This window comes from Protopterus annectens, chromosome 10.part0 (assembly GCF_019279795.1).
Source record: "Protopterus annectens isolate FY-2018-M chromosome 10.part0, PAN1.0, whole genome shotgun sequence".
In the NCBI taxonomy this organism is placed as follows: domain Eukaryota; kingdom Metazoa; phylum Chordata; order Ceratodontiformes; family Protopteridae; genus Protopterus; species Protopterus annectens.
The window spans coordinates 1,117,706,947-1,117,730,726 of record NC_056744.1 but is presented as its reverse complement, the minus strand read 5'-3'; the positions used below and the strand labels follow the sequence as shown (position 1 = coordinate 1,117,730,726).

General features: G+C 42.5%; 1 protein-coding gene across 1 annotated transcript in view; it reads right to left on the bottom strand.

Annotated features, from left to right (window-relative positions):
* The window catches only part of LOC122813503 (UDP-N-acetylglucosamine transporter-like), a 755,441-nt gene that overhangs the window by 131,791 nt on the left and 599,870 nt on the right, over positions 1-23,780 (bottom strand). Inside the window, 5 exon segments of the mRNA XM_044085850.1 lie at positions 985-1,024; positions 1,208-1,238; positions 8,646-8,676; positions 15,332-15,346; positions 16,286-16,446. Of these exon segments, the coding sequence (XP_043941785.1) occupies positions 985-1,024; positions 1,208-1,238; positions 8,646-8,676; positions 15,332-15,346; positions 16,286-16,446 (278 nt within the window).

Here is a 23,780-nt window from a genome sequence, read left to right as displayed (position 1 = left end):
GAAAATACCCAAAAAAACCCACACAGTTGTTGTTCTTTCGTAGCCAGAAGACTATAGACTGTGCCTAAAGCTGTAGGCACAGAGAAAGAGATGGGAAACTAGATAACTTATCCCTACTTGCATCCATATCTACAACATAGTTATATATAATCTTACTACAGAGACCACCACATTGCTGAAAGTCATGGTCTTTTTCATTACACATTTTATAAAATATATTGTATACACATGCAAGCACACACATATAAGTAAATATACATATTTTTATATTTATACATACATACACAAATGTACACAGTAGACTGATCTCACACACACACGTTATATGACTACATATGTCCATTCATCAGCATTACTTAGTGGAACACCTGTTCTGTCGATCCCCATTAACAGTACATCACTGAAGGATGGAAACATTCAAAGTAGTGCTTTTGCGGGTGAGCAAGCCCCCTACAAACCAACACCCTTACATCTCTAAATACTCTAATTCCAATATCTCAAAATAGGAGGGATACAAGGAGTCTTACTTCAACTGTTCTAGCTGTGCAACCCAACTGACTTCTGTCCCAAAGTTCCTTGGAAGTCTAAATGGTGGAGTATGTCAGTAAAGAGGTAAGAGTTGTGTGTGTGCATGGGTGTGCATGGGGGGGGGTGTTAGTTGGGGATTAATTTACTCATGGTTAACCTCTGTCCAGAGACATGGGAGCCAGACTGGGGGTGAATCTGTGATTTACAATACAATCAAAATTTCTTGGGACAGAGATGAACTCAGCTTCACATATATGGGGAGCTTATTCCAAAAAGAGGGGATCCTTTGAGACACATATCGGTCACTCTAGCATGTTATGTTTATGTTGCAGGTAAGGTTCAGGTCCTTGAATCTAGTGTTTCTGGTGCCGTTTGTCTTGCAGATGTACAAGAGATTCATCAGAGCTGGATCTGTAGGTGCCGTATATGCCAGATATGGATCAGCTCTCAAGTAACCTGTAGGAGACAGAGTACAGAGATAAGGCCTTAAAGCAATCTGTGTAGGACAGGGTATTCATACCTTGGATTTTCCTGGTGAGGAGCCTTTGAGGCCATTCTGTTTTAAATGCCTGGTTAGGTATTTACCAAAACGGGCATTTATTTAACGATGGGTCTGATAAGGGCAGAGTGGCACCACAAAATCCAAGGCTTTGTGGCCCACCTCTTCCAAGAGGGTGACATCCACTGAAATTACCAAATCCCATCTCCTACTGCCCCCAGCATCAGAGGGTTTTTGTTCAAGGAAGCATCTTGGTTAAAATCCTGAGATTTTCTGAACAAAATCTTTCCTCGATGATTCCTTGAAAATGTCCTTTAAGGCGAGAAGTGGATTCCCATGGCAAACAGGGTCTTACAATCTTGCGCGTTCCTGGTGAGTGTCCTTAACCTTCGTCCAAGAGAGAACAGAACCATCAAATAGTATGTTAAGGACAGGCATCTTGAAGCCTTCCATAAAAATCACACAATCTCATCCAGGTGTGACCTGCTAATGGCTATGCCAGTGCCTGCTGCACTGGCTGCTCAATCAGTTACATTTTACAGCACACGCATGGAGATGCTGGACATATAATTCAGGGTAGATATCTGGGATTCCATATTTTCCTGGATATGCACTGCCAACTTTCCCAAGAAAGAACGATATGCTCTTTGGTCAATTCTCTCTGGAATCATGTGACATGAGCCAGGTAGTTCAGCACTCCAAGGGAAAAAGTCACTGAAGCCCAAGTCCTATTTTCCAAATCTGTCCAGTGCCATAGATTCCCTAAGTAAGGGGATGAACACAAACACTCTCTTTGGATAGTTCTTTTTTAGTGGCTGCCCCTATGACCAAAGCATCTGTTGGGAGACCTTACTAATTTATCCTACCTTTAAGAGCTGCTAAAATTTTGTCAGACTTCTCTGGCATCGGCTTCACTGTGTCAGGTTCCTTCCAAACTCTGAGCCACAAAATCACTGAGCGCAACAGGAAGAGGGATCAACCAGGCAGTACAACAGCCAGCTCCAAAAGCCTCTAGGAACACAGATTCATCTGGGGAAAGTGCACTGGTGGATCAACCCTCCTCTAGCTTAATCAATTCAAGGATTTCACAAAAGTGAGGTCCCCAAAGTGGGACCTACTTGCACCCTCCACTTCATCCAGCTAAGTGTCTTCTATGACAGATTCAGGCAATGAATTTGTTTCCTTTTACAAGTCTGTTTCCTATGGATCCTTTTACAAGTCTGTTTCGTATGGATCCAAGGTTGGAGAATCAGACAGATCAATGGGACTGAGAGCTCAGACCGGAGCACTTCTGAGACTTTTGGAAACTGACTGCCCTTGTCAATGAGAAAGTCAAAGCAGAAAAAGTGGTCAGTATGGATCAGAGCATGAAGGAGGCACCCCTTCTCTAGCATCAAGAACCCTCCTGAAGGCTTTGAATGCTGAGCCAGAAATTGGAATACAGGAGGAATTCTGGGCAGTTAAGCTGAAAGAACTCCAACACCAAACCATTCTGGATCAGAAGCCAAGCATAAACAGCCGATGCCCAGATAGGCACAGACAGCGCCAAAACTTTTGAAATACTGAGGCTTCAGCTAGGACACTTCAGCTCTTATTCTCTACCTGATCCAACAGGGTCAGAGTTGAAAGACAGTGGGTTAAAGTCAGAGCAAGGTCTATTAATGCTGACACACATGCTTCAAGTATGCTTGGAACCATGGGCTGTGGAAGTGAGGAATGGATCAACATGGAATTACTGACAGGAGGGGTCACAGGAAGTTTTCGCAGGTCAATTTGTAGAGATGTCATCAAGATGACCCCCATCTGAATCAGCTGTCTAAGAACTTTCTGTATCATGCTAACTTCAGCTTTGGTTAGGCTCCTTGAAGAAAGGGCAGATTTTCAATGAAGAGGCTATTGAGGAAGCCCTTGATGGCGTTTTCTCCTGCAAGACAGGAGAATGCAGCTGTGGGCTAATGGGGGAGAAAAGAAATGTTGGTGAAAATGGTATCTGACATGCCTTAATATCAGATGGCACTGCCACTTTTAGTGCCAGACTTAGAACTGTCAGGTCAGGTGACTGTTTAAAAGGTTTCTCACTCTTCTGCGGTGTCTTGCTTCCCTGAGATTTTTGCCCTTTTTGTTCTTTTCCTTCTGAACAGACTTTTCAACCACCTTAAATGGAGATACAGATGAAACGGCCCATCTTGCTGAAAAGGCAACAAAACTTTAAAAATGAATTTGTCCTTATGGTTTTGTAGGGCCTTACATCAAAAGGAGGCATAGGCCTCACAATTAGTGTCTAGGTGGGCCAACTCTAAACAATAAACACAGGATGTGGGGGTCCTGTGAGAGTATTGTGCGTCCACACTTGCAGTATTTTGAAACTCTTATCAGACAGGATTGAGAAACAAAAAACAAAAAAAAAAAAAATCACACCAAACAACTAAAACAAAAGATGTCATCGCACCAGGAATCCTGCTCTTCCAACGGGTTTATTGTAAGCGCTTTCATTCACCAAATACAAATGAACTTCATCAGACAACCCATACAATTCATCCAAGGACGTGTTCTACAGGGCCATGGCTAGGCTTGCAGAGTGTGTTCCTGCCTGCATGCTGATGTACCACATAACTGTGGTAGTCTGTTTTTATTACGAGGGGTCCTGGTGAGAGAAGGGATCTGAAAGCTGTTACAGCGTGCTGCACAGCTAGCATCTCTTTTTGGTTGACGTGCAGATGAATTTGACTTGGGCTCCAGTGGCCCTGAATGCACTTGTCGTCCAGGTGTTCCCCCCAGGCATAGTCTGATGCATCTGTGGTTAGGGTCTGGGTGGCGTGGGGTTGAGTAAAGGGCAGTCCCTTGTGGTTGCAGGTTGCTGCCCACCAAAGAAACTCTGTCCTTAGACAAGGCATGATAGGAATGACGGTTTCCAGGTCCTGAGAATGTTGGCACCAAAGACTTAAAGTACCATTAAAGATTCCTCATATGCAGTCTAGCATATGGAATTAGTAGGATGCAGGAAGCCATAAACCCTAGGGCCTGCAGGATTTTTCTTGCGGATAGCTGGGTTCTGGTGGCCATTTGAGTGAAAAAGTCAGATAGGCTTGTTTTTCTAGAGTAAGGAATGCCATCTGGGATGCTTGACTAGTTTTAATTTCTTTTCGTTGATGGTGTACCCCATGGAGGTTTGTTTTTTTTTTTTTTTTTTTTTTTTACAAGTGTCAGGTGCTGCAACAGCATTTCCTGACTGTCTGCCTGAATCAGGCAGTCGTCCAAGTACAGGTAAATTTGAATTTTTCTCTGTCTGCAGTAGACAATGGCTGGAGCCAGGCATTTTGTGAATACTCTGGGAGCAGTGGATAAACTAAAGGGAAGTGCAGATAACTGATAATGCATAGATCTTGCCCTGAAGCGCAGATATTTCCTGCACGAGTCCCTTATAGGGATATGCAGATAGGCTTCTTTTAAGTCTAGAGTGGATAACCAGGCATCTTTGGCCAGCATAAGAAGCTGCTGCTGCAGGGTGAGCATTTTGAATTTTCGTACCACCAGGAAGGTGTTTAGAATGGAAAGCTCGACGACTGGGCGCAAAGTGCCCTCTTTGCTGGGTACCAGGGATTCAACTTGGTTTTGTGCCTCTGCCCACTGGTTTGGAGGGAGGTCTGGGAACCCTTCTGTGTTGGCAGTGAGTGGAAGTAAAATTTGTACCCCTGGGATACAATGTTGAGGTTTTTTGCATAATGAGCAGGTTTTCCTCCTAGGGGTACAAGCAGTTGGGCAGAGGTGGGAAGTGAAGTAGAGAAGTCATTGTGAATAATCGTATAACTGAAGAGTCAGGTGATTGTTTTATATGCTGTGACTACTCCTAGCATTTTTATTGGTTTATGTTGACTTCAATACAAGCATTTTGAGACGTTATTTTATTATATCTAAAGAAGCATTGTGGAAGCAAAGCGAAAGCGCTTATGCTTCATTAAACTCAAGTTATCTTTTATCTGCCATGTTTACCATCTTCTTGGTTTTGCCTTTTGATTAAGTTTTGTACTACGAGTTGGCTTCATCCATTGACGTGAGATTTTTTGCGTCTTTGTATACCTGGAGAATTCTTTGCTGAACACTGCTAAAAGGATGCTTTTTGTGTCCATGTTTTTCTTTGGTTTCCTACATCACTGCCTGTAAATGAGCCTCGTTTCCTAAATTGATCCATTCATTCCACTTTTGTCCTCATTCTGGGAAGTGAAAAGAGATCATCTACAGCCACCCCTGTCATGGTTGGCATGCTTGGTGTAGTACTAGCAGTGCTGTGTTGAGCCACAGTCCCATTGTGCATTTCTGCACACCCACAGGGCTCAGTAAGAGCGAATACACCTCTTCACTTATGACTTCCTTTACTTGTGGTGCAGAGTTTAAAGCCTTCCACAAAAGATATCCCTGTGGCAAGTCAAAAACCAGCAGCCTTCTCTTGGGATGAGAGTCAAGCAGTTTGGCTCCGAAGGTTAAGGTTATGAGATTCTAACAAGCTTTGCCCTTTTGACTACCTCTGTTTGCACTTACAAACTATGTACTGAGCAGTTTACTTAACTAGACCGTACTTCTGGGTTACCCCGGAAAAGAAACACATAGGTCCAGTGGGCTTACTGGGTTAACAAACAAAATTATGAGTGAACGAACACTGCCTTATCACTTACCTCACTTGCTCATGAATTCATTGCCTTAACCACTGATAGATTCAGGTCATCTTGGAAACATTCAAGGCTTCTGCTTTTGGAGCTGCATAACTTACACAATTTAGAATATTGCCCATGTCTTGGCAAAACTGTACCCTCTTTAATTTGATTATTTCTTAAATTAGGGATAAAGTCATAGTCTTGACTTCTGGATGAGGATGCAGTGAAGCGTTATAGCACAGAATGCGTCTTGGGAGTTGAATCATGACCATTGTCCTTAGTGTTGTATCTGTATACTTGTGGCTGTGAGTCCTGTTGTTCATAGAGATGTTAATGACTGAAGAGCCACAATTCATGCATCCCCTTTGGGTACCGGACCCTTCTGCTTAGTGTTTAATATGGTGGACTGTCTTAGAGAATAGAACACCTGCGTCTTCTGATGCTCTTCATGTTTCACTGTTGCAGTGGAAGCCCTTGGCTGGCCCAATTCCCAGAGAATTTCCTCCTCCTCCAGGAGCGAGTGAACGCCCTGACTGACATCAAATTTTCTGGGTATAAAGTGAGTCAGCTGGCACCATAACTTTGGTTCTGTCTTACTGTCTGTGCATTGGTCTGCACCACAGAAAGAAGACATTTAAAGCTAAATACCACATTAGGGAACTTTTGATGTGCTTGACTAATGTCAGAGAAAATTTAATAATAGTCTCCACTATAGGAAGCAGATACCACACCAAGACCCTTACTCCTTTTGCATACATTGTTTAGGCCCAGAACACAACATACCTGTCAGTTCTGTGCTTGCATTAACAGTAGGACAATCAAGCTTGAGACCGGGATTCTAGCTAAGCACTTTAGTGAGCCATTAGGGTGTTCTCATAGTATGTCCTCTGCCAGTTGGGCCAAGGTTGATTATCCCTAGGTGGAGGAAGCTTCCGATGCATAGGGTAGTGGGTGATGTCTGTTAGTCCACCCAGGCTTGCTATCGTCAAAGAAGGTGAGACTTTCACAGTCTCTTTCGACTGAGATAAGTGTCCCGGGCCTCTGTCAAGGACCCATTTGGTATCAGATGTGCCAGCTCTCTCTACTTCTAGATAAGCTGAAGGACTTGGCTTGCCATTTGGGACTGGAGCTGCTTTGCAGGTTCTGGCTTCCATCGACCATTTTCCATTTGTTGCAAGGGGAGACCAGAGTGCTCCGTCGTCAGGAATCTTCTGATTTCACTGTTCGCAAGATGCAGCCACACATCTACATCCTGGCCCTTGAGCTAACATCACCCGTAGACCAAAACCTCAGGCCTCACTTAAAGATTGTGTGTGGCGTGCCCTGGACAAGGCCTACTAGCCACCATTCCCAAACTCAGGCCTGTCAACAGGACCTGGTTAGCCAGGCTGAGATTATAGTCCGATCTTTTACACAAAATCCTCCCTGGTTCTGCCCCTGAATATTCGCCTGGTAAAAAGTCATTGTCCACCCTTTTGTGGTGAGTAGTTGGGGGCATCTGGCATCGGGCTGTGTAAAAAGGTGTTACTGTTACTGGCATTCATTTCCAAGAGAGAAGTGAATACTGGCAGCAATGGATTTGCAAGTCCTGTATGGGGAAAATCTTCACTTGTAACCTCTACAAAATATCAATATGCTCTCCACATGAGGGCGCACATAGTCCGCCTATTCTTTTATTTTAGAGTTTTAGAGATATATATATATATATATATATATATATATATATATATATATATATATATATATATACACACACACACACACACACACACACACACATGCATACACACACACATATATATATATATATATATATATATATATATATATATATATATATATATACATACATACTCAGTTCAGCAGAGTAAAGAATGTTAATGGTAGATGCATTTTATAGGGTTTATTACTTTATGAATTCCCATCTTTCCCTTACTTTTATGCATGATCACAAAATTCAAAGAAAGACAAACATCTTTTTTGCACTGTGGATAGGTTCTCAGATTTCTGGAAGTGCAGGAAACAGTACTAGCAAAAGACAAAAGCATTCCCTTTGACTGGGACAAAACCTTTTCTGCCTAATGGCTGGATGTATTACATTGCTCCATTACAGCTGTCTGCTATTCCTGATGGAGTTGGTTGACAAAGGGTACTCATCTTGTTAGAATTATTTTTCCTGAGTGGGAGATGTTCACATAGTCCATGGGAATTTGGTTCCAATTCATTTCACTCTCCTATGTAACTAGGAGTCTTGTATCTGATTTGAAATATTGCTAATATAGGATCACAGGCGTTTACAAGGGTATCAACCTGGCAGTCATTTCAAGCCTAGCTGTTTCATCTCAATGCAATACCATAGATATGCTAGTCAATACCCAGAATTGCATTTAGCAATGACTGCCCGTGTCCAGGAGGGTTGTGGATGCGATCCCTGGAGAATTTATGGTGCCCCATCCACTTCATCCAGGTTCCTTTTGAACAGTGTCATAGAGATACTCTGTGTCATATGAATTTGTAGCCCATTCCAAAGACACGGCAGTCTCTGGGAGACAAATGTATCCCTACACCATGTCCTATTTAAATCACAGGCCATATATTTAGGTCCCTGGAATGGATAGCTCTAGTCTCGTTTGATTACGGATATGCAGCAAGTTCATTAGGTTTGGGTCTGAGATTGCAATGTAAGCCAGGCATAAGTCTCCCCTGAAAAGTCTATCTGATACAGAGTATAGAGACAGGGACTTTAGTCGGTCTGTGTTAAGGCAGTGTTGGAGTCCGTTGATCTTCATTAGGAACTTCTAAGGTCTGTCCAAGTGCTGCAGGTGCTTTATACGATGCATGCCAAATGGGGCTCTATACTCTATTATGGGCCAGATTAGTACGTTGGGGTTATAACCTCCTTTGCTCTCAAGGCGATGCTTTTGCTAATCAAGTGTGCTACTTAGAAAGTCTTTCTTACTAAAGTAGACGCACGTTGGTCGAAATTAATGCCGCAGTCAACTTGTGATAACAGATCCCTTACCAGTCCGTGGGTACTTAGGATACTGTTGTTGATTTGATAGTGTGAAGGGACATTGTTTTTGCCGAAGGGAATGATGATGATGCATTTCTTTGCATTCAATTTGAGACTAAGACACCAGTCGATGGTCTGCATCAGACCCTCCTGGAGTATACTGACTTCATTTGGGGATTCTACGTAATTGCACACATTTTGCAGTCGTCCACAAACCTGGTCATCCACAACCCCTTAGCTTTGGCCTGAACTTCTGAGAAGTATATACCAAACAGTAGGGGGCCCAGCAATGACTCCTGTGGCACTTTGCTGGTGACAGGTCTGCTGGTTGATGTGGAGTTGCCCACTATGATAGTGTGCGCCTGGTTTGTGAGACAGTTGGTAACCCCTCTTACAATAAAGGAATTTTTATTCAATTTGCTAAACTTATCGGTAATGCCTGAATGTGGCACTGTGTTGAAAGCTTTTGCCAAGTCGATGTATGCTGTGTACATGTGATGTCAGGTTTTTGTCCAGTTTTAGCATTTGGGTATCTCATAGGCTGCATTTTTGGCAGTTTTGCACCCCCACATCCACTAGAGTAGTTTGACTGTGAAAGAGAGCACCATGCATCATACTTTGCTCTTTTACAACCCAGATTACGTGATCACTTCACGCCTGCTTCTTCAACATTGCGAGGTAAATTCTTATTCTCTTCTGCTAAAATATGTGAAAATATTTTTGTTTGGCTTGGGTTTCATAAATTATACTCCCAGAGAATGTCGGCCAACAAGTGCTATGGTGGCTGTCAGATTTCCCTATTAATCATCATTGACAGCATTTATTTTGCATGAATTGAGTAAAGTATTAAAAGCTGAATTAATACTTTAGTCAAAAAACATGAATTAATAGCCGCACTGGTACAGCGGCAGCGTTGTTGCCTCACAGTAAGAGTTCTCCCATTTGATTCTCGGCTGGAGCATCTTAAGTTGAGTCTGCATGTCCTACCCGCGGTCGAGTGGCGTTCGAAAGACATGTGTAGAATGGGCGTGCCTTCGCTGAAGGTTGGGTGTCGAGCTGGCACCTTGGCACCAGTAAAAAAAATCTACTGCCAATCATTAGCGGACACCAGTTCCGCTGTGGCAACCCCTAACCAGGAAAAGCATACACACACACACACACACACACACACACACACACACACACACACACACACACACACACACACACCACATGGTCCATTGGTACCAACAGAGCTGCACTTATTTTTATTGAAATAACTAAATGGGTTGGTATATTTTTTTATAGGTGAAGTTAGGAATTTCACCAATAAAATTAGTCAACTCTTTATTGTCCTGAACTATATTCCAATAATTGTTGACTAAATTCTTAATATTAACAGAATCTCTATAAAGTGAAGTGCAAAGGAATTTATAAACCTCTTATGCTGTTCATTTTTAACCTTGGCTTTACATCTTTGTAACAGAATAGGATAAAATATATTGCTACCTTTTTAAATTTCTTCAAAAAAAATGTATGTAATCTAGTTCCAGAATAACCATGATTTTCAAATAACTATTAATATAGTAGCTTCTTCTAAAAAATATCATCACTATTAAACTGACTAAAAGTGAGTGGGATGCATACTTGATAAATGTAAATAACTCAGAAATGTAGATCTGTGAAAAATTTGACTATGAAATCATTTTTGCACATCATTAGTAATAGGTCAGTGTCGAAAATTCACAGAAGTGCCACTGACATAACCATAAATTTAAGAACCTATGTGCTAATATTAATTGTCTGCTAGAAAAATCAAAAATTTATCTCCGGTACCATTCTATATGAATATTAAATTGTCTGTGTAACATTTATAGAATGAGCCATGGCAATAAAAAGGATGCTTAATAAGTATATCACTTTCCCACTATGCCATTACCAGATTGGCAAAACAGGGGTTATTCTGGCATCCATAGCTATGCCCTTTTGTTGCTGATAGATGTTATTTTGAAACATGCAAACATTATTGGCCAATACTAGATCTAACAATAGACACAAAGTATTTATTTGGCCAGTTTGTAATGAAATATATTTATTTAGAAGCGGACAAAATGAATTCCGATGTCCCATGGAATACACGTATATAATGAGACAACACCTACAGAAATGAGCATAGTTTCAGTGCCAAGAAACTAATAGTTTCATGATGTATCCAAGCAAACCCACGAGTCTTGTAAATAAAATTGTGAGTTGTGAACAATAGGGTTAAGTATGGAATCCAAATGTATGGGCGGCCACCATGGTGCAGCGGTTAGCGTCATCACCTCACAGCAAGAGGTTCTCTGGTTCGATCCTCAGCTGGGGTGCCTTCTGTGTGGAGTTTGCATGTCCTCCCTGTGGTCGCGTGGGTTTCCTCCAGGTGCTTCAGTTTCCTCCCACATCCCAAAGACATGCTGTAGGTGGATTGGACACACTAAATTGGCCCTAGGTGTGAGTGCATGTCGTGTGTGCGCATGCGTGTGTGCGTGTGAGTGTGTGTGTGTCTTCTGTGAAAGGTTGGGCGCCGGGCTGGCAACTCGACACTGTAAAACTCCACTGCCAATCATGAGCGGACAGGTGATCCGCTGTGGCAACCCCCAAATGGGAAAAGCCAAAAGAAGAAGTTAAGGTTGCTAACTTACAGTCCTTGTACAAGACCATGTTGAAGTGGACTCAAGTGTTGGAGGCTCTGTTTGCCATTAGAATTACTTGAACATTGCTAGTAGTGAAATGTTTCTTGTACTCCATGTTACATTGGCCGAGTCTTGGAGAATTAGGCAGTCAAATTCTGCTAAAATAGATAAACGTGTTGATTTAAGACAAGATGTGCTTAGTAAAACCATGGGGGATATCTATACAAGTATTTCTTATTTATCTTGCTGTTCTTTATATATACAAGACTGTTGTTTCAATCTATATGCACTGACTGTTTAACTTCGTTTTGAAACGACAAGTGTAAGCAGATTCATTCGAAATAGATATATTTGCTGATTAGTTACAAGTTGTGTTAAGGGGAAGCCATGGGGTGAGCACATAAGTATTTTTTTTACAAACTTTGTTGTTTTCTTGTATGGAAAGGTTGTAGAAATTCAAACGGAAATGACATAGTGATGCAGGCCTTATGTTTACATCCTGAAGGGGTCATTGAGCAGCCTTGTATGTGTTTATTTGCTAGTTCTTATGACTTCCAATAGGGGTGTCTGACTACCATTAATATGACTATGCTTTTGACAGTACGAGTACGGTTTGTTATATATAAATATGTATGTATACTTCATACAGGAACTTTATATGTTACTTTTACCAGCTTTTCAGCTTTGCATCATAGGCTGAATGTTTTATAGTTTTTATGACGAATGTACTATTTGGGATTTTGCAAGCTGGAGTTTAGGTCAGGTGACTAATACAACTGAAGAGTCAGGTGATTGTTTTATAGGTCGCAACTACTACTAGCATTTTTATTGGTTTATGGAGACAAATACAAGCATTTTGAGATGTTATTTTATTGTATCTGAAGAAGCATTGTGGAAGCAAAACAAACGCTCTTATACTTCATTAAACTTAAAGTATACAAATACCCCAATGGTCTAAAACACAGAAGCATCTAAACTAATAATATTACCTGGGAGCCCTCAGCAGGAGTATCAAAAGCCTGTATTTTGTGTTAAACAGAGCACTCTTTGCAAAACCACCACATCGGCTAGTGAAAAGTGCTGTGTGCATTAGAAAGACCAAATGGCCTCGTCTACATTGAAATGAATGTCTACCAAGATCAAACCAAAATGACCTTCTAGACATTCCCCAGACACTAATGTGTCAGACAGTATCCATCATATCCAGCAAGACCATCCAGGGACCTTGTGAGTTGCAAAAACATTTTTATTTTGTTTGTTAACAAGGATAGCCAAGCACAGCAATTGCGCTTTTTTTATAGGAGTCCAAGGGAACACGCATATTACAGTACTTCAAATTACAATAAGCTGCAAAGTGCATAAAGCGTGCACATGTCGGGTGCAGCTTTCAATTTTCTAATGCACAGTTAATATTGTAAAATGTTTTACATCAGTTCTTAGAAGGAAGACATAAGTCAGAGAGGAAATTACACACAAGAGATTATTACTTGGAAAAGTGTCTCGTAAAAGACAACAGCTGGAGGTGAAGGGGCAGAGTTGAGAAAATGGAAGAAAATAAAATATTAGACAATGAAGGAAGCATTTTGTGTTGTAGATACTGTTTGACAGTCACAGTTCCAAGTTGATGTGAAATATTTTTTTTCTTTTAATTTTCCTGAAAGTCTGAATTGGATTTAGTTGCGAGTTGGGATGACAAGAAATTCCAGAGCTTAAATACATCTATTGCATAAACTGGCTTTGGAAATGAAAATGTTGAAATCTAAAGTTACAGAATGCACTGTACGATTAATTAATTGAGGGATGGGTATTGCTCTAGGTTGTTTAATAAACTGTATATTATATTAATTTGACAGTATTTTTAGATCACGACTTGGTTCCAACCATTGTGGCTGCTGGAGTGCAGGAAGTGCTGAGCTCTATTCAAGAGGTTAGTAGCACATTTTGCTATTTTATTATAACATTTTTCAATTTAATTTACCAAAGTTTTAAGCAGATTGATTAGTGCAGGGCCTGCACATAGAAGACATAGGAGTAGAAGAGCTTGGAAGGACTGTAATCTTGTGTGTGGCGTAAGGAAAGGTTTGATTCTTTACGACATTCTAGTTTTTGAATAGTTTTGGCAGCAACATAGTTTTGTATGTTGTTCAAATTTTAGGTGATTGCCTATAAGTCCTCCTAATAGCTTTGTATGATTCACTTCTTCTAGGGAGAGCTATTGTTTAATAATCCCTTAAAAGTCACTATCCATAATCTGACGTACGATATGCCTGCTGAGCTCTCAGAATTCCAAGAAGAGAGTAGCCTCTTGTCTTTGTTGAAGCTAGAAGAGAATGACGTAGAACTCTATGCCCTTCTGAAAGGGGGGGAAGCCATCTATGGACCCTTTCAGGAATATGCCTTAAGAGATCTGTTGAGTCAACTTTCTCTGAGCACAGCTCATTTTGGGGAAGTATTCAGGTTTAAGACAGCCCTGCAAACTTGAAATATAACTGCTAAACCAGTGGGATGCCATCATCTGGGAATTAACCAACGCAGATGCGCAAGATAAGACTGCACCATTGCTGGGAATACTCTGGAGAGGCCTAGAGGAAACTAAGTGGCAAGAGGTCAGTGCTTGTTTTATTATCTTTAGGTTGTCTTCAATCAGGTTTTGGAAAACCTGCTCAGAAAAAGATTTGCACCCCCAAAGGGACAAACAAAAAGGCCTGCCTGAGCCCAACACAGGAAGTAACCACAGCATGTCATCTTACACAGAGATATACCCAAGTTGTTGCGTTAGGCAATGTGTCATCATAGCAACGGACCACAAAAAGCCCACTGTAGAAGCTGTGACAACAGTATTAACAAGATCATCTTCCAGCCCTCAGTTAGGGTGGCCTGCCTGCTTCTCCACAGATGACAGCCAATAATCACCAACTTCAGAGGATAATCTACTCCCATCTACCATGCATAAATGTGTTGCAGTCTCTTGTGACCAACATCAAACCAAGAACAGCACAAAGGAGTTGAACTTAAAATGGTTAAAAAGGCTCACACCATTAATCAAGGATATTTTAGGCAACAGCCTTCTTAGCAGCAGGGAAAGCAGAATCCAGATACTTTAGAAGTCAGCCCCAAGTCAAACAGCAATCTTCCGATAGTACAAGTTGACCTTCTTGGGAGAAGAGCAAAGAGAATCCAAGTGTTTCCAGGTAAAAAGACAAGATCCTTTAAGATGGGGTCCCATTGTAGGGACATCCACAGCATTCTGTGTTTACCTATTAATGATTAAAGCTTTTCTAGGGAAAAAGTACAGGTGCTGCAGATCATTTCATGGATACTTGTGTTAGACCAAAATTCTCCCTTCAAAGGGAAATTTACTCTCCCCTAATGTGACTCAGGGACGACAGCCTCTTCCTCCTCGGAGTCTCCTTCCCAAGACAGTCAGAAAGAAGATAATCATCTTCAACCTTAGATCCTAAATAAGCAAATTCATGCTTGCCAGAAACAAGCTGACAAATATGGGTGGCCTTGAGAGGTGACCCGTGCTTGGCGATATGTTCAACTCAAGGTGCATTGGAAGAAAAACATCCTTTACATGGTCTAGCACTGGCATCACCCAGTATTCTCCACAAGAATAAATTCCCACCAATTAAAACACTGATGTCTGCATCCGTCTCACAGGTATAAAAGGATGCTAGGGAATGCTCATAGCTGGGACTACTGAGTCCTAATATTGTAAATCAGAAGGCCTTGGGGAGAAGATTTCTGGTTCCTCAGCATGACCACTAAGCATGCAAAAAAAGGTGTAACGGAATGTCCTTCAGAAACAAGTTGGGTGGACCACACTTGGGTTACTCAAGCAAAGGCAGGACAACATCAAGTATGTATCCTTCAAACTAGTTTATGGAGTGTACATCTTTCATGTTTCTCACTGTTGGCTGACAGGTGAGGTGAGGTGAGCACTACTTGCTAGTACAGGGGAGGTGGCAACACCATAGGTACATGATGCTGCTTTAAGGGCAGACTTAGCAGGAAAAAAATTGAAATCAGTGCTTGGCCTTTAATTCTCTTACTAGGTCATCTTGCTCCAGCACTAGCCTGGGATCACTCAAGGGGCTCTCCTGCCAATCCCTGTACTGACAATTTGAACTTCCACCAGAGAGCTGAAGTAAGCTTCAAGTGTCTCCCCTCCGCATCCTTAGGTAGCTGTGATGACATACTGGCATTTATGGTAATGTCTAACATGTTCCTCATCGAAGTAGTACAAGTACCACTGCAATTCCTGGCTTGTGATACTGTGACTGCCACAGCACTTCCAAGTTTTCAGACATCTAAGTGATGGATATACTCCTTGACAAAAACTAGATCCAAAACATATGTTTTGGATCTAGTTTCTCCCAGTTATACAACAGCAGTGAGAGACATAAGAACTAGGCATGCTCTCCTAATAAGACAGGACATATTGTGACATATGCCAGCAAGAGACACGCTTACCTTTTACTGCAGAAACAACAGAAGATGAAATCCCATCCCAGAAGATCCAATACAATTTGTCATACACATCTCCACAAGGGCCTACTACTTTGATTAACCAGTTAAACAACTATCAAAACAGGGTGACATGACCATGGTTCCTGCCTTCAAGATCTGGTAGACAACCCACTAGCTCCTACACACACACAACCACATATATATATATATATATATATATATATATATATATATATATATATATATATATATATATATATATATATATATATATATAATTATTACTTCAGAACAATTTCAACCACTTAATGATATGTGTACTGGTTGGCGTCCAGGGTTGCTGCACTCTATACTATTTAGTTGTTACTAGGATGATGTGCACCCTCAAAAATACTATTTTGTTTTACAAAGTAAAAGTCTTGGTTGCATTAGTATTCATGATGTACCTTTAAAAGATGCAAAAAATCATTACCGGTACCTGATATGTAGCTGCATCGAGATTTGACAAAGCAATATAAAGAAGATTATTCTGTAATGTATAGATTCCTGAAGGAATGGCAAGTTTCAATGTTTCCATTGGTTTCTTTATTATTTCATCCTGCAAAACCCTATTCAGGGCTCTTAAATTGTAACCTGAAACACAAAAATAAAACTAGCTGTTGAATTTACATTGAAAGCTGCACAGATTCAGGAGCATAATTTCTGAATAATTTATTTTTCTTACGAAGACAGATTCTTAAAATTATCACTGGAAGTATGTAAAACAAAATATATACAATCTCAGTTCTGTTTTATTAAAATATTAGTGTCATCACTTGAAACCGCTGTGTGATGCCTGCAGTTTCCCATGACAACTGGCCAGTTTGCCTCAACAGTCAATGACTGCACAGCACAATTCTTCCCCACAACAGTTTCAGTGGCAATCCAGTTAGCAGTAACGGTCCTGCTATACTCTATTAGCACATCAGCATACCACAATCAGATCTGTGCTGCAGAAAAAAAAATGATTTTTAAATATCTGCTTGTCAGAAGCTTGCTGGTACTTTAGTCTACATTTTAAAGAAAGTTTTAGAGGAAGCGCTGAATCTTCATGGTAAAATTACAAGAAGGTGGGCTGAAAATCTGATTCCCTGAATTTGCTTCCCTCTCTCTTCACACTTTTAATAACGTCGGAGGCAGAAGGCCCATAAAATTAGTTATTAAAGGGGGAATTCAACATTTTTTTATATCCTCTGGGAGGTTTTCGACAATAAAACCTGGCAATCCTAACAGTTCCAGTAGCTGTAGAGCTGAATGTGGCATCAGCAGAGTCATATGCACATTTCAAACAATGTGCAGTCACTTGCGACATAGAAAAGACCAAGTTACACAATGCAGATTTCTCCTCAGAAGAGGAACTGTACCAAAATCTTCCTCATATTCTCACAAGTAGCAAGCATGAACTTCAACATATGGCTCAACAATTAAGAATTCTGAAAAAAGTTATGTCTTACCATAACATTCCATCTGTGCTGTCTTTCTTTGCTTATTCTTGACTGTGGATTCAATTCCGTATTTCAGAACAGACTCAGCTGTTATTCCAGCTTGCGCCCTCCAAATCTCTTGAGCTAAGCTTTACCCATAATGCTCCTCATTGGATTACCTTTGATAGAGTTTGCATAATATTAATGACAGACAGGAAGTAAAAGACCAGAGACCATATCTGTATTCCTGAAAGGGAAAGCCAATCTTTTGGGAAAGATCCGTTCCACCAAGAAATCAAAGGGCAGGGGGAAGGAGAGTGGGGATGTCAAGAATAAGTGAAGTTAGACAACACAGATGGAACGTTATAGTAAGACATAACTTCTTTACCTAATGTTGTCAATCTTCACTTAATCCTGAACTTTGAGAGAGAGTCCCTAGCCATCTAAATCCTGGGAGGTCTCACAGAAGAATATTCCTGAGCACGATTGAGCAAAATGATGTTCATCCCCTAGAGACCAGATCCAGCTTGTAATGATTAACAAAAGTACGAGGAGATGCCCATGTAGCCACTGCACAAACATCATCAATTGAAGCATTGGAATGAAAGACTGCAGAGGCAGCTACTTGCCCTTGATGAGTATGCTTTGCAGTTCCTGGTAGTTGCACTTTCTTTCTGTTATAAAAGAATAGTTGTGCAAGAACTTACCATAACCTTAGAAGTCCTTCTCTTCCATGTTGCAGTATTCGTTACAGTAGGGAGGTTGCTACCTGCAGCACCATCTGGCCAGTATACCAAAGTCTTTGGTTCAGGAGGGTGTGTGTGACTTCCTAGTGCAGAGTCATAAACTGACGTAGGGTATAAAAGTGAAATCTACACGTACCCTCTTCAGAATGGACTGCCACATACAGTAGTACTCCTGGAGTACTAAGGAGGGTCTGAATTGGGACACCCCTGAGACTCGCATGTAGACCAAATCATAGGGTACTTGATAGGCTGTGTATAGTGGAGAAGTTAAGGTAGCGGGGGACAATGTCCCCACAGGTAAGTAAAGGTACATTAGGCAGATCAAGTAGAGGGGGTAGGAGGGAGGGACTCAATACTGCAACGTGGAAGAGAAGGACATCCAAGATTATGGCAAGTTCTTATACAACTATTCTATATCCTTCTATTCTCATGTTGCAGTATTCATTACAGTAGGGAGAGTACCAAAGCTTTTAGGCAGGAGTCTGGTGGAGGACTGGGGTCCCTGGTAAAGGAGGCCCTGAAGAATAGATCTGGCAAACCCAGCACTAGCTCTGGAGGTTAGGTCCAGTTTGTAATGTTTGGTAAAGGTGTGCACTGAAGCCCAAGTAGCAGCTTCTAAAACTGAGGTGAAATCAACCCCTTTGGTGGTAGAGTGTGACTTGACATGTCCGTGTAAGGTTTTTCCATGACAGGAATAGCATATGCCAATGGACTTAGAGATTCACGCAGAAATGGTCTGCTTGGAGACTGCCTTCCGTAGAGTGCTAGGGTGGAAGGAGATGAATAATGTACAGTTTTGTACACTTACCATAAATGTAGATGTTAGAGTGTATTCACTGTTGCAGTCATCACATTTGGGTTATCCTGCCAGGACTAGCCCTCAGTCGGCCCGAATACCAGAGGCTTAGTATTTCTTCATCGGTTGCTGTCGCTCCAGGACTGACGTCAGGTCGTCAGTGGTATAAAATCAGGCAGCCGATGCCATTACATCAGTTTTTCTTGCCCCAACTGTCAGGAGCCCAAATAGGGAGCTAGGTTATGGTGGAAGAACACGACTAGTAGAAATTAAATACCAAAAATTCCCTGTAAGGAGAGAGGAAGAGAGAGCAAGAGACAAGGGGGATGGAGAAGGGGGAAACCAGGACTGCAAAAGTGAATACACTCGAACATCTACATTTATGGTAACTGTACACAACTGTACTATGTTCTTCGTGTTTCACTGTTGCAGTCATCACATTTGGGTTGATTCCCAAAGATGAAGAAAAGGGTGGAGGCAGTCAAGTAGACTGGGGGCTGGCTAGGATGCCCTGCAAGACTGCGGTGGCAAAGCCTGCCCTGGATTTGGAGAAGACAGGCAGGTGGTAATGTTTGGTGAAGGTATGAACAGAAGTCCATGTTGCAGCCTCCACGATGTCACTGGTGGGGACCCCTCTGAGAAAAGCTGCAGAAGTGGAGGTTGCCTGGGTGGAATGTGTCCTGACCCCCTTTGGGGGTGATTTCCTGCGCTGCTTGTAGCAGAAATGGATGCAGTGTGCTATCCATTTGGAGACTGTCTGGATATGGCCTTGCCCTCAGCCCCTGCTGCGAAGCTGATTAGCAATTGGTCAGTTTTTCTAAAAGATTTATTCCTATCCAGATAGAATCTGAGCGGTTTGTGCACATCTAAAGAGTGCAGAATCCTTTCCCCCTACTTTTGTGGGTTAGAGAAAAAGGTGGGCAAATGAATGGACTGTTTGACAGCCACACTGGACACCACTTTAAGCATGAAGGATGGGTTAGTCCTGAAGGAAACCCTGTCAGCATGGAAAATGATGAAGGGCTCTACAGCTATGAGTGCTTGTAACTCTGAAACTCTTCTAGCTGAAGTGATGGCCAGAAGCAAGGCCGTCTTCCAAGAGAGGAATTTTAACTCTTCTGAAGCTGCAGGTTCAAATGCGGGTAGGGTGCGTTTTTCCAACACAAAGTTAAGGTTCCAAGCTGGGTAGGAGCTCTTCTGGGTGGCCTTAAGTCGTTAGCCCCTCTTAGGAGCTGTTTGATGAGAGGGTGCGAGAAGAAAGGTGGCTCTGTGCTGTAATGAGCAGAGATGGCAGATGCATGAATTTTAATAGAAGAGAAGAATAGACCCCTGTGTAGTAGGTCTGCTAGGTAATCCAGGATGAAAGGTAGGGAGGGGGCTGTGCTGTTTGGGCTTCCTTAGCCTGGATCCAGGTGCAAAACCTTACCCACTTGTCTGCACAGAATTTGCTAGTGCTGGTGCGTCTGGCCTCACGTAGAACATCTAGGACTTGTTTGCTTAGGCTGGCATCTTGAGGAGAGGGATCAGGGAATAAACCAGGCTGCCAGGTTGAGTGTCTGCAATTGGGGATGCATGAATTCTTCATTCTTCTGGGTCAGGATTGTTGGGATCTGAGGTAGGTGCCATGGTGGCAGATGCGACAGGCTGGCAGCTGTGAGTACCAGTGCTGGCATGGCCAGTCTGGGGCAATCAGGATTGCCCACGGTTTTTCCTCCCTTATTTTGAGCAGTACCCTTGAAATGAGTGGTAGAGGGGGAAATGCATAGACCAAGAGGTATACCCACTGGAAAGATACAGCATCCACTTTCCAGGCCTTGCTGTGAGGTTCCCTGGTGCAGAATTTGCTGAGCTGATGATTGGAGTGGGAGGCAAAGAGGTCCACCTTCACGGTGGCCCATTTCTGGGTTACAAGGGAGAAGGTTCTGTGGTCTAGCTACCACTCGTGTGGGTCTAAGCAGGTTTCTTCTTAAATAGTCTGCCAGAGAGTTTAGGGAACATGGTAGGAATTGTGCTAGCAGGTGTAGTTGCATGGCTGACGCCATGGGCCAGAGGGTCATGGCAAGCCTGCAGAGATAATAACAGCGAGTCCTTCCCTGCTTGTTGATATACGACATCACTGTGGTGTTCTGTTGTGATCAGTAGAGGCCCCGGGAATGAGTAGGGGGCTGAAAGTTGTCTGGGCTTGCCGAACAGCTAGCATCTCTCTCTGGTTGATGTGCAGATGTATTTGATTTGGGCTCCAATGGCCCTGAATGCACCTGCCATCCAGGTGTAGTCTACTGCATCTGTGGTGTGGGTCTGGGCAGCGTGGGGTTGTGAGAAGGGAAGTCCCTTGTTGTGCTTTCATGCTACTGCCCATCAAAGAAAATCTTTCCTTAGACAAGGTATCGCTGGGTTTGACAGTTTCCAGGTCTTGACAGCGTTGACACTAAAGGCTTTTTAGGTACCATTCTAGTTTCCTCATATGCAGTCTGGCATATGGAATGAGTAGAATGCAGGAGGCCATGAACCCTAGGATTTTCCTTGTGGGTAACCGGGTTCTGGTGGCTAGTTGAGAGAAGTAGCCTGTTAGGTAGGATTGTTTTTCTGGAGTAAGGAATACCATCTGGGATGCTGTGCCCAGGCTTGCTCCCAGGAATACAATTTTTTTTTTTGTGTGGGGCTAGTTTTGATTTTTTTTCACTGATAGTATACCCCAGGGAGGTCAGTATGTCCTTTACAAAGTTCAGGTGCTGTAACAGCTTTTCCTGACTGTCTGCCTGAATCAGGCAATAGTCTATGTAGGGGTAACTGTGAATAATTCTTTGTCTGCAAAAAGCAATGGCTGGAGCCAGGCATTTTGCGAAAACTCTGGGAGCAGTGGATAAGCCAAAGGGAAGCACAGAGAAATGAAAGTGCATAGATCCTGCCATGAAACGTAGATATTTCCTGCAAGATTCCCTGATTGGGATTTGTAGGTAGGCCTCTTAGGTCTAGGGTGGCTAACCAAGCATCCTTGGAAAGCATAGGAAGAAGCTGCTGTAGGGTGAGTATTTTGAATTTTGGTATCACCAGAAAAGTGTTTAGAGTGGCTAGATTGAAGATAGGGTGCCAAGTGCCCTCTTTTCTGGGTACCAGGAAGAGTCTGGAATAGAAACCTTGGCCTATCTGGTCTGCAGGAACATGCTGTATTGCCCTCATGAAAAGCAGGGAAAGGACTTGCTTTTTGGCCTCTGCCCACTGGTTTTGAGGAGGATCTGGGAACCCTTTTGGGGTTGGCAGTGTGTGGAAATAAAATCTGTATCCCTGGGACACTATGTTGAGGACCCATCAGTCATTGATAATAGAGGTCCAGTTGTTTGCCTGAAAGGAGAATTTTCCTCCTAAGGGCAGAAGCAGGTGGGCAGAGATAAGGGGTGGAGGTGTAAAGTCATTGTGAGTTCTTACCATAAGGGGGTGGCTTAGCACTCCCTGTTTTTGAAGAGGAGGTACTCCACTGCTTAGATATCTGCATTCCCTGGGTCTAGACTGAGCTGGCCTGTAGGGGACTGGAAAGGTCCAGTGTTTGGAGGGGAAATGCCTACAGAACCTCGGAGGCTGAGCTGGCCTGGAGGGGTCCGGAAAGGAACAGTGCTTGGAGGGGTAATGCCTTCTGAACCTGTAAAAAGTCTTAACTGTATGCAATATATTTAGCTTTGTCTTCCATCTTTAAGACCTCTTCTGCCTTGGTGCCAAGCAAATTGTCTTTGTTTAATGGCGCGTCCAATAATTTTGATTTGACAAGGTCTGTTCCTTGAGCCAAGCATGCCTTCTAAGGACAGAACCAGTGGCTGCTGCCCTGCAAGAAGCTTCTAGGGTGTCAAAGCCACATTGCAAGGTGTGCTTAGTAACTTTGCTTGCAGAATGCATGAGCTCTTGTAATTCTTTATTTTCTGCACAAGCACGAAAGGAAGATATTTTTTGTTTGAAGAGTTCCATGGTATGCTGCTGATATTTCAGCTTGTGGAACTGACAATTTAGTGCTCTAACAGCAAGAGTAGCAGAGGTGTATTCTTTTTTACCAAATCTGTCTAAAGCTCGGGAATCCCCGTCTGAAGGGGTGGGATTCTTAGCTGAGGTTGTTTTAATTCATGAAGTCCTCGAGAGAGGACCTCTGGGTAAGCAGTAGGATTTTTGAAAAGGAATTTGAGTCAGGGACTCTACAGTACCCGTCAGGTTTCCTGGGAGCAGGAGGAAGGGTGTCAGGAGTAAGACTGGATTCCATAAAAATCATCAACAACAACATCCAGGACAGGAGGAATGGCCAAAGGTCTGTGCTGTGGTAAATCTAAGAATTCCCTGAGTCTCATTTTCGACTGAGGATAGTCCTGACATTCCCATTGAAAATGCTCCCTTAAAGTATGAAGGGTTTCACCAAAAGAAAGATCCAAGGGTGGAGAGGCAAAAGGAATGGATTCATCTGCATTAGAATCCTCATAAGCATAGAGGGGTTGCACGTCTTCATATTCAGAAGCATCAGAGTCATCGGACTCTAGTTCAGATAAAACTACTAGGGACAAGTAATTTTCTTTTGGAAGGGGTAGCCTGGCTTATCCTAATAACCATAATAAGGTCTTCCGCCATTTTAAGCATTTGAGATTGAGGCACGGAAGCAGGTGCCTGAGTTTGGGTCGTCAGTTTTTTGGGCGTAGCTTGTACCCTGGGCCTTAAACTCAGTAGTTTTAGAAAGAACTAACTATGCAAACGTAGTCGGTTTGTGTCGAGTATCGGTAGTGTGAAGTACTTCCTCAGAAACCGGTACCTGCTCAGCAGCTCCGGACACATCCAAGGTAGAGACATCCGCAGGATCCTTAGTCAAAGAGTTTCGTGGCATACCAGACTCCAAAAGGGCAATGGTAGCAGACTACTAGCTTAACGGAAGCATCTGCGGCAGTTTTAGACTAGTGCGGTCCGTCTCTGTCTTTATCTTTACTTTTTTTTGGA